Here is a 12460-nt window from a genome sequence, read left to right on the forward strand (position 1 = left end):
CTATAATAATTACGTATGTCAATGACCAATTGTTGCTGAAAAAAAATTTCAAAAGAAAAAAAAATTTGATTACTAATACTACGGAATCAAACAGTAAATGTAGTAATTGCCTTTTTTTTTGGAGCAAACTATAATAAAAAAGAATGCATATTAATATTTTAGAAAATGAGGTACCCAAATTAAATGGTTTTTTTTTCTTTTTTTTTTGAAACAAAATGGTTTTTTTCCTTGATTATTAGTGTTAATGTTGCTTGCACAATCCGACATAAAACCAGACTTTCTTGTTGTGGCGAGGCCCAATTGGAAGCCCATTAGATCAATTTGCCTCTAATTATAATATGTGGGCTTTCTTTAGAGCCCAAATCTACAAGTTTTACCATTCATAATAGTAATATTCTTCCGAACGTTTATGTGCCTATATATGTGTGTTTTTTATTATATCTATAATTATATTTTTGTTTATTTCAACATTATTCAGCTTTCTTTGTTAACCAAAAAAAAAAAGAAGAAGAAGATTTGGTTGTTTCAAATTTGATGCAAATATCTATTTTAATTTCTGAAAATTTTAAATAATCTTTGAATTGCTCTAATTTTTGAACTTTTGAAAAAATAATTAATTTTGGTTTTTGTTATACTATTTTATCGCCTAAATACTTTGTTTTCAAATTTTTAACATATATGGTTTTAGTACATGCTCGTACTAATACATTATATTGGTGTATATATTTAAAGAGTTGTGTTATTAATTTGTTAAAATAAAAAAAAAGATACGTAAGGATTAAAATGATTATTCTTTTTTCAAGTTTAAGGATTAAAATAGGAATCAAAATTGACATTTAAATTTTAAACTAAAAATTAAAAAAAAAACAAAATAATACTAAATAGTTTTTTTTTTTCCAAAAAAGTCAAATATTGCATCTTCACCATCTACCCTCTTCAGCCGCCACCATGGACTATCCTAATCGTCGATCGACATATTACACTCTTGTACCATTGTTAATATATATGAGATGAAATATTGGACTTCCGACTTCTAAAAAATGAGCCAGAAGTCTTAACCATTGAAAGTATAACTCAGATTGACGGTATGTCCCTACTTATCCCCATAAAACAATTTTTAGTTTGCGAACCTAATCATTCGGTAAGCTCCTAAAATGGAAATGGCAGGGTGATTTAGAAATTAAATTCTCTGTGCTTCATTTAAGAAAAAAGATTTTATCTTTCCTCTTGAATTATGATCTTCTTTTGACAACATAAAGTTTTCCTTTTTTGAAGGAAAAAAACTGCCTTCATTTAATGGAGACTTATTTTTTCTGATTGTACTTGGGATCCAATTTTGGCAAATTCTTGGTTTATATTGCCCCACTGTATATTAATCTTCAAAATATTTCTCTTTGAACATTATAATAATTTGGAAAAAATCTATAAATTTTATAGTAAATGGATTGATTTATGTATTATATGAGGATTTTTAGTGATGTATATATTTTTTCATTCTACTTATTCAACTCATATAATTCCTTTTTAAATTTTTAATAAAAAGGATTACTAATTTATCATTTAAAAAATTATAAAAATATGCTATTGCAAATTATAAAGATACTACTAATCTATCTTCTTAAGTTACAATTATTTTGTTTTTAATTTTATAATTTCTTTAATTGAACTTATTAACTTATAATAAAAATGTTGACTGGGTAAATAATCACGCATAATAATTTCCTTAAACGTGTATTCTACTTCTGTATCCACAATTAACATTTTTAAATTATTATTTAAGTAATATTCGGTCCCTCATTATATAAGCAGTATCTTAATTAAAATCAATTTCCAAATTTGAATCCTTGACAAGCTTTGGCGGCACAGACTAGATTGTGTTATATTAGTTAATTAAAAAAGCTATAAATATAATTAATTAAAATTTTAAAAATATATAAAATATTAAGGTTAAAATAATACTTTGGTTGAGAGAGTACATTGACCAAAGTATGTATTTTCGGATCAAGTAACTGTCCCACGAGATTAGTCGAGTTTCACATAAACTGACCCGAACACTCCAACTATAAAAAAAAAGGAAAAAATTGTATTTTAACCGAATATTAATATAAATACAAGATTTTGTCCCAAAAGCAAATCTTTAATTAATTATATCCTCCAGTCCTCAACATATTAGAGAACCTTGAAACCTCTCCATTCCATTTACACCTTTCACACGTGTCATCCCCATAACAATTGGCTTCATCAGTCCAATCCCATCCCATCATTTTAATCATATGACACTCTTTTTCGAAGCAGCAGCTCTGCCTCCGTCGATCTAAATACTCCTTATCTTCTCGCAAAAAACTCTTATTTTTAACCCACATTCCCCAAACAAACCACTTGATCCTCCGGCGACACTCAGTCATTCTCTCGCCTCCCCTCGACTCGCACCGCCTCAAAAACTCTGCTCCGGCTTCCCCCTTCGACTGTCGGTACAAAATGACGCCATACACGTAAGCAGCTTCCACGTGGCCTTTCTCCCCGGAGGCTTTCAAATTGGCCAATCCGGAAGCTTCCTCGTTGCGGCAAAAGAATTGTATCATCCCCATTCTAAACAAAGCTTCTGGATTTCCGGCTTTCACGCAGTTTTCGATGAACGATGAAAATTTGGGGCCGTGCCACCATGAAAATACTGGCAAATCTCGAAGCAACACGTGGTGGAGCACGTGGCCGTCCATTGCCGCTCCGAGAAAATCTTTGTTCGCCAACTTGGCGTTGTATAGATCGGAGAATGAGGAGGCCGCCACTTTCGCCAAAATTTCTACCAATATATCTCTCGGAAGAGAATTTATGGCTGCTGAAGGAGCTGCAAAACGCACCGTTTTGGCCCTGCATGTCAAAAGTAGTTCTATTAGCAGAAAAAAAAATTAAATATATATAGCAACAAAAAAAGAGAGAAATATACTTCACGTGAGAATATTTTTTCTGTAGGATTTTAATCTTGCATTTTTTTTAAATCTTTGAATGTTGTTTAGACCTGTTTGCACGAGATTAATCTCACGGAGTAACTACCTGTCCTACATATAAACCTATAGAAATTAATTCCTAATTTTGCTTCCTTGGAATTAAAATAAAGTAAAATAAAACTAAATCACATCTAAAAAATATATATATTAGACAACAGGTAGCAAACAAAGATATTTGTAAGGGGAGCCACTAAGAAACAAAAATTACATCACCCACTGCCGTCGTTGGCCAACGCACGCGCCGCCTTCCACTGTCGTTTAGGCGCCATATGATTAAAATTAAAATTACATACCTACCTGTGGAACTGATGATCAGGTTCGAGAACATGAGTTTTTCTTTTAATCTGTAAACCCATTATGTATATAAAATGCTCAACGTGTCTCGACGACGTCGTATTCTTCTCTCTTTGGGCGTTCTAAAGAAAGGGAGGAGAGAGTTTTATTTACAGGAGGAAGAGAAAAATTAATAGAGAAGGAGGGGTTTAAAATCAGTTTCCTAATAGGAAAAAATAAAAAAGCTTCCATAAATAATGATTAATTGTAGTTAATTTTTTCTGTCTTTCATTTAAGGAGAAGACGTTCCTTTTCCTCGTTGGATTAGATTTTCTTTTACCTAACTATATATACCCATATTTTGGTTTCCTTTTTAAGCGATAAAATTTAATTAAAAAGGACGGTAATTATTTAATGCCAATTTTGGGTTTAAATTTAAATTGCCCCATACAATTATTTTATATATGATATTGTAAAAATAAATTATTTAAATATAATTAATTTGAACTATGTTTTTAAAATATTCTGAATTCATTGTTAAAAAAAATTCTAAATTCAAGGAAAACTGTATGGTGGAACAAGATTGGTCATTTAAGAAACCAAGTATTTTACTTTATTTAATGTCAAATTTGGGTTTAAATTGACCCCTACGTTGTTAGAAATTTTTTTTTAATATAATGTTGTAAAAAACTTATTTAAATATAATTAGTTTGAAACTATTTTTTAAAATATTCCAAATTCAATAAGGAAACTCACATGATTGAAATTATTTCAAAAATTGGTTGGAGGAACTGGGAGGGAACTAAGTGGGTGGAGTGGATTTACTTCCGTTGGAGAAATATATAAAGTTAAAAGAAACACAAAATAAATCATCCGAACTCAATTTTGTTTCCTCTACGGTGCTCAAAGTTTCCTGAACAATTGTCTTCCAAGAGATGATGGATATACCAACCTGTGAATGCAGCACTTCACGCACACGATTCAACAAATTCACAGTACTTCAATATTCGTACAAAGGAAAAAGAGACAACTTTGAGGGATCAGTTTTCTCTGTTGCAAAAATGAAAAGAATCATATATTTATAAACTATTTGTGGTCATTCAAATAGTCATATTGGGATGTCAAAAGACACATTATCATGAAAAAAAAGTTGCGATTCTTCATTTTTAATAAAAAAAAATTTATTCAAAACTTCCAACAATTTCCACGGGATGAATAAAACTACAATATTTTCCAAATATGTTTAAAAAATTCCTTTATTTGATGCTAATTTTGGATAAATTGGCTCCCACTTTATTAATGGTTATAATTTAACAGTGTATACTGTATACAAATATTTTACTACTACATACAGAGGGAAACAAAAAACAATTCAAGGCAACTTTTTTTACACGTGGAAAATTTATGTAATTATATTGGATTGTTATTTATTTAAGTAGTTCGATTACAAAACATAGTAGTAACTTCTAGGGATTTTTTTTTTATTCATATGAGATTTTAAAAAATAATAAATAAAATTTTTTTTCTCGCAACGGAAATTTCAACTTTTTTTTTTCTCTTGAAAAGCTTTACTCTTAACCATTTGGGTTGCCTCATTGGTGCAAAGAAGCAAATTAAATTAAAAAGATTGAATTATAATGTGGTATTATAAAATAATAATAATAAACTCATCCTGTAAATGTGAAAATTTTTAAATATTCAAAGAAAAATTTATCAATATCTTCTACCTTTTAATTATAAATTATTAAGCGGTTCCTCCAAATATGAGGTGAGGGAAGGCATGAGAAATAAGTTATTAAAATAATTTTTTTGTATGAGAATTCGAACATTTAAGAAAGGTTTTGCAGTAGTAAAATTAAGTTTTGTCTGTGTGCATATCAGAATTATAAATTATAATAGTAAATAATTATTGATTTGTTTTAACTTATAATTAATTAATAGTACAATAATAGTGGTTTAATTTCATTGCTTAATTACTCACACTCAGCATCTTGAGCATATTTAAGGGGATAAAAGGTATCCTAGAATATTGTGATTTCGAATCTTCACCCCACACATTATTATATTATATATATATATATCATAACTATAACTAATTCTTTTATAAAAATTAAGAAAAACAAATTCTAAAATATCATTGGATACCCAAACCCTAAAACCTCCCAAGAAGCAATGAGATATAGATGAAGACGTATATATCATAACTATAACTAATTCTTTTATACAAAGAAAAATTAAAATTCTAAAATATCATTCGATATCCGAACCCTAAAACCCAAAAAAGCAATGAGCTACTGATGAATAAGACTCGAATACCTTTGAAACTGATGATCAGGTCCCAGAACATGGGCTTTTCTTTTGATCTGCAAACCCATTATATATATAAAATGCTCAACGAATTTCTTGTCTCGACGACGCCGTATTCTTCTCTCTTGGGTGTTCTGCAAAATTTGTGATACAAAGAAATCGAAGAGAGAGTTTTATTTATAGGAGGAAGAGAGAAATTAATAGAGAGTGAGGGGTTTAAAATCAGTTTCCTAATAGGAAAAAAAAAGCTTCCATAAATGATATTGGTTCAAAAATTTCAAGGTTTATTGATTAATTGTAGTTAATTTTGTCTGTGTTTCATTTAAGGAGAAGATTTTCCTTTTCCTCTTTGGATTAGATTTTGTTTTATCTAACAATATATACCTATATTTTTTTTCCCTTTTTTAAGCGATAAAATTTAATTAAAAAGGACCGTAATTATTTAATGCCAATTTTGGGTTTAAATTTAAATTGCCCCCCTACAATTTTTATATATATAATATTGTAAAAATAAATTATTTAAATATAATTAATTTGAACCATGTTTTTAAGATATTCTAAATTCAAGGAAAACTGTACGGTGGAACAACATTGGTCCTTCTAAGGAACCAAGTATTTTACTTTATTTAATGTCAAATTTGGGTTTAAATTGGCCCCTAGTTTGTTAGGACTTTTTTTTATATAATGTTGTAGAAAACTTATTTAAATATAATTAGTTTGAAACTATTTTTTAAAATATTCCAAATTCAATAAGGAAACTCACATCATTGTTTAATTGTACCTACGATATCTTGGTCCACGATTAATATTTTTTTTCAAAATTATCACTTAAATTCATCTTTTTTTTTATTGTACAATATTTTCGAAATTCAACCACAATTATATTTGGCATAAATTTCGAAAAGGGGCATTTATAGAACCAAAAATTTTCGGTCAATCATAAACGGCCACATCATTATCTATTTTATTTAGGGATTAATTATATATTAATCATAAATTAAAATTAAAGTCAATTTGACAATTAAAATATGTAATTGGGTCATATGAGTATTGGGCTTGGAATCGATTTGGTTTACAAATTTGGCCCAAAACTCAATTTAGCATGAAATAGATGATTAATATTTAAATTTAAATAAATCCATTTAAATAATTGGGCTTGACCCAAAATTATCCAAGCCCAATGGCCCACTAAACCTATGGAAACCTCTATAAATAGAGTTAGAGGGGATTTCATTCATTTTGAGGGTTCAAAATTTCAAAATTGAGATAATTCACACAAAATTGAAAACTCTCTGAATACTTGATTCGAAAACCAATCTGAAGACTTTCGAAGAACATAGAACTTCGATCTGAATTCAAGAACAAGCATCTCAATCTTCACATCAAGTTCGAGAGAAGGAGTCAGAGGATAAAGATTAGAGATTGAATCAACTATACTACACATCCTACAAATATAAAAGTTAACTCCACGAAATATAATTTCTCCAGAAATCTCGTGTGAACAACCGCCACTTTCGCCAAAATTTCCACGAATAAATCTCCTGGAAGAGAATTTAGAGGAGCCGCAAAATGCACAGTTTTGGCCCTGCATGTCAAAACGTAGTTCTGTTAGCAGAAAAAAAAAAGATATATATATATATCAACAAAAAAAAAAAAGATATATACTTCACGTGAGGATATTTTTTCTCTAGGATTTTAATCTTGCCTTTTTTTTCTTTTTTAAATCTTTGAATGAGATATACTTCACCATTAAATGCGATTTACGTGAAATCGTACCCAATGACTGCGATTTCACTACCCTACTTTTGAAAATACTTTCAAACCTATATTGTTTGTGTCATTTGTTTTTTAAAAAAACATTATTTAAAAAAATCCTTTAATAATTACTTGAGATCCGGGTCAAAAATGATATTCGACCAAGATCGATGAGTCAAAAGAACTACGATAGGCTACTCCTATTACGAGTTAGTTTTTAGATGGAATCCATGAATATTAATACTCACTAGTAAGGAGAAATGCAAAAATAAAAATTTAACTTAAAAGATAATGAATTGTTTAATATTTAATGGTTGGTGTGGAGAAATTGCTCAGAGTAATTTTGCAATAAGTTGCTTGAAACAAAATTGGGTACAATACTTGAATTCAATATTATTAATGTATTTTGATTTTGTTGTCCTTTCAAATACTAAGCAGAACAGAATTAAAGGCTACGTATAATTTAATAAATGTAGTGTTGGGTGTATTTCCAACCAATTATATTTTTCTCTATTTGGAACCTTCGTCTCATTCAATTCACTCCTGTCATCTCCCTCTCATATATCAACTTCATTAATCTTCTCTTTCCAGTACAACATGTAGAGGTGGGAGAAAATATATGTCAATTACCGTTGAGTTATGTTCGCTTTGACAATTTCATTAATCTTTGTTTCATAGATTATTTGATTAAAAGTGCATACCCAATGATAAATGATTTTTATTTGTTGGCGGTTTTAGTTCGAGTATTTCAAAATTCATTTATCATAATGGTTTTTGTTTTCCTTGAAAGAAAAAAAAATTGCTTTTGTTTCTGATTATATAGAAAAATGTTTGAATATAATTTAATATTGACCTCAAAAAATTTCTATATTCATGTGAGTGAGTGATGGTAGGATATAAACTTTATTACCACAACATCCGAAACTCATGATTCGGCTGCCTACAACCTTTAACGAGGGATCAAAGAAAATCTTTCGAATTTTATATACAAAGCCACAGACGTTAGATGGGTAAAAGAAAAAAAAATGAAAACCACATATAATATTATATTTTTTCTTTAATAAGTAAAAAGTAGAAACACATCGTATTATATATGAACATTGGAGCATTTGATACGAATAGCATTATATTGTGTTAAAAAACACACCTACATAATTTGCCACCTGTAAATTAATTTTTTATGTGTTTTATTAACAAACTATATGTAGTCTACTTCTCCATATATATAAATAATGGTTGAAATACAAGGAGTTAAATTGAAACTATTTAAATAATAGGAATTAGTTCGGATGTTAAAAGGCAAGGAATTACCAACATGAAAATCCTCACGTCATTTCTTGTATTAAAAAAATTCAAACATTAAATTGAAGCTATCTAAATAATGGGATTGACTTTAAAAAATACCCAAATACTATCCTCAATTACATAACATAATAGAAAACTATAGCTTGGGCCTTTTTTATTCATATTAAGATTTTCAAATAATAATTTTGTTTTAAATTGTCTTTAGATTCAAGGACTTTTGGTTAGAAATTATAGAAAACTATAGTTTGGGCCTTTTTTATTTATAGGAAGATTTTCAAATAATAATTTTATTTTAAAATTTTTTAAGTACAATAAGTAAGAAGAAACGATTCGAACTCAAAATCTCTTAATTAGAAATAGATACCTTGACCAATTGAGTTGTTGGTATTTTTTTTAATTAACTTTATTTTACTTATAATTTAATTGATTTATTTTTTATTTTAATTAAAATGACTTTTAGTTTCTAATTTTAAAAGGTCATAAAATGTGCTTTTGTCGTAAAAAAATATATAATACTGCTGACCCATCTAAAAGTGTGTGTAGTTTCATTTATGTCATTAATAAAAACTATTTATTTCATCTAAAATAAATGGGCATTGTTTTTTTTACAATGACAGGTTGAAGATTTGGACACGTGATTTTTTTTTGTCGAAAATATACGTTTTAACTCGTTGATTTATGTTCGGAGTACAAAAATAAAGAGGTAAAAAAATGAAAATTAAGTATGATATGTATTTCAAAAATGTCATAAATTTGTAGTAAATTTTACATATTATATGATCAGTTTGACTTTAATTTAGATATATATATTTGGAAAAGAAAATTTCTCCTTGGCCGTTTAGGATAGTTGAAAAGAAGGGGTAAACGTGTCTAATACTATCGCTAGCATTTTTTTATAATATTAATAAACTTTTATATATTATTGTTTAAAAAAACCATAAAGTTAATTAAAGAAAGTCAAAGGAAACTGAGCGACCATATATAATTAAATTCCCATGTTTTCTATATGACTTTTGTGGTATACATTTTCTAAGAAAATTAAGTGGCCATTCAAATTATTAAAATTATTGTATAATTCATTTTAGGTGTGGAAGGAATAAGAAGTCGAGTAACAACCCTAGTTCGAATATTTTTTGTTTTCTAAAAAAAATGCCACGCCATTGTTATGTTATCCAATTTCAATTTAGTATGATTTAATAAAATAATTATGAAGTAAATATAGGACAGAAATTAAAAATTTTAAAACATTAAGAACAACAATAAAAGGTGATATTTATCCCAAAAAAATAAACAATATAAAAGGTGATATATACTTCGATTATCGCATATTCTTAAAAATATTTATTAAGCATGTGATAATCCTATCCCTATTTAAGAGAATTCAAAACAACATTAATATCAACCTAAATAATAATTGAATGGTTAAAATATCTTTACCTTAAAATGTTATATACCGGCCACGATAAAATTATATGAACTCACTAGCAAAAAGTTGGTTCATGATCATTATTTCATTTCAATATTGAGATAAGTTAATTGATCTTAGTCAAGTTTATTGAATCCTTGTTTTAAATAATCTCATAACGAATGACAATAAAATTAGTAGAATAAACATTCAAATCTTCACTCATATTCCTAAGGTATTATTTAAAAAAAAACACACACACATCATGAAAAGTAACATACTAAGAATTTTCATAAAAAAAATATTAAGTGCCACAGATCAGCATCTCTATCTTGTTGTTAGTCACCATTAAAAATTTGACATATCTTAGTTTATTAAAAAAAACATAATAAATATTTTTTCTTTTTTTATATATTTTTCTCTTCTATTTATCTAAATTTTAATGGTAGTCTATAGAATGTCAATATCGACAGATAATTCTATAAAAGTTTAGAAAAATTAAAAAAATCGTAAAAAATATTTAAATGAACAAATAAATATTTTTTTATTTCTAAATTAGTTAAAAATAATTAATCTTAATATTATGTATATATTAATGACATTTTTGTTGATATTTTTCCTTCGATGTATCGAATATTTAAAACCATGGTGCGAGAGTCTAGGGAAAAATATTTAGAAAAGAAGTGTTGAAAAAAATGATGAAAATAGTCAAGATATTAAATAATTTTAAGAAAACTAAATATTTATTAAATCAATTCTTCCATAAATCCAATCGTGCATGCCACGATATAATTCCCTCTTCATATATACCAACACTCTCCACTACTCTCAACAACCCATTTTCCATTTACATGCTTCCCACGATTCTTCGCCGACGATATGGCGGAGCCGAGAAAATCTCCGGCGCCGTCGCCGCCGCGGCCAGCGATTTCGCTCCAACCTTCACCAAAGCGATCAGGTCTCTCAAAGCCTACGAACAAACTCCTCCGGCAAGTCCGCTCCGTGTTCCGCACGCTTCCGATTCTGTCTCCGGCGTGCCGATTTCCTTTAAGCATGAATCGGCTCCACGACGGCCACGGCCACGGCCACGGCGGAGCGCGGATCACCGGAACGATCTTCGGGTACCGGAAATCGCGAGTGAATCTGGCGTTTCAGGAAAGCCCTAGGTGTCTCCCGATGCTGATTCTGGAACTCGCGATTCCGACGGGGAAAATCCTGCAGGATTTGGGGCTAGGGCTAGGGCTCGTCCGGCTGGCCCTGGAGTGCGAGAAGCGGCCGGCGGATCAGAAGAGGAAGATTCTGGAGGAGCCGATTTGGACATTGTACTGCAACGGAAGAAAATCCGGCTACGGCGTCCGCAGAGATCCGACGGAGGACGATCTCAAAATTATGCAGACGCTCTCCGCTGTGTCGATGGGCGCCGGCGTGATTCCGGCCGACGAAGTGGCGGCCGCGGCGGCTGACGGCTATCAATTGACGTATATGAGAGCGCATTTCGAGCGAGTGACTGGATCCAAGGATTCCGAGACGTTCTACATGATGAATCCTGACGCCAACAATGGCGCTGAACTCAGTATCTTTATGGTTAGAATTTGATTTTTTTTCCTTTTTTTTTATTTCTTACCTTAATAATAAATATTATAGTTAGGGTTTTGATTTTAGTTCTAGGTATCTATAGTAGTTCGTCACTTATAGTTATAATGTTTTAGTAAAATATTTATGTTTTTGTTTCAGGATCTTAATCTTTATATTTTCTTATTATTATTGTATATCTAATTTAGTTTATTTTGGTATTACTTATTTTTCCAAAGGCTTTGATGTTACTTATTGAGTGAACTTAAAGAGGGTATGTGAAAATATATATATACATTCAAAAGGATATATCTAATGTCTTTCTAGACAGGATTTGGTACGAAACTTTGATAAGAAAAGAGTAAATGATTACTATCATTGAAGTATATAACTATCATTGAGTTATACTTGAGGTGATTTCAGAAGTTTCAATTTAATGCTTATACACCTCATAAATTGTCCCGTTAATTACCATGCTGAATCCGAGGTAAGTTTTTATTTACATGATCTAGGTCATACTTTCAATTTAGTTGTGTGGATTTTATCGGTAAGGATTTAATGAGTAAAAAAAAATGAATATTTTTTAAGCTGCAGCACCAAATGAAAACTAACTAATGATTTGGTGAAGTTTGATGTATATTTTGGCAGAGGTGCATGCAGGCAAAATTTGTTGACACAATATTTTCCATTCTTATATAATAGAAAAAAATGTAAATATTTGTTAATAAATTATAGTATTATTTCCTAAACCTCATATTTATTTATCGCTTGCCTTACACAAAATATGAACCTTGAGGGGGCAAAATCTAATAGAAAAAGTGAAACTTGAAGAATATAA

General features: G+C 29.4%; 2 protein-coding genes across 2 annotated transcripts; one reads left to right on the forward strand and one right to left on the reverse strand.

Annotated features, from left to right (window-relative positions):
- Positions 1-2141: 2141 nt before the first annotated feature.
- Positions 2142-3361, reverse strand: LOC111010178 (putative F-box protein At1g67623). Its single transcript, XM_022283516.1, has 2 exons — positions 3303-3361; positions 2142-2868 (listed from the first exon to the last, which is right to left on the reverse strand). The coding sequence occupies exons 1-2, from the start codon at positions 3359-3361 to the stop codon at positions 2142-2144; spliced, it is 786 nt and encodes a 261-aa protein (XP_022139208.1).
- Positions 3362-10812: 7451 nt separating this feature from the next.
- Positions 10813-11835, forward strand: LOC111010047 (MIZU-KUSSEI-like protein (Protein of unknown function, DUF617)). The gene has a single exon (XM_022283319.2). It carries the CDS (start codon positions 10930-10932, stop codon positions 11644-11646), a length of 717 nt encoding a protein of 238 aa, XP_022139011.1. The 5' UTR covers positions 10813-10929; the 3' UTR covers positions 11647-11835.
- Positions 11836-12460: the final 625 nt, after the last annotated feature.

The sequence above is a fragment of the Momordica charantia genome, assembly GCF_013281855.1.
Source record: "Momordica charantia cultivar OHB3-1 chromosome 9 unlocalized genomic scaffold, Mcharantia_2.0 BLBB01000009.1, whole genome shotgun sequence".
NCBI classification, from domain to species: Eukaryota; Viridiplantae; Streptophyta; class Magnoliopsida; order Cucurbitales; family Cucurbitaceae; genus Momordica; species Momordica charantia.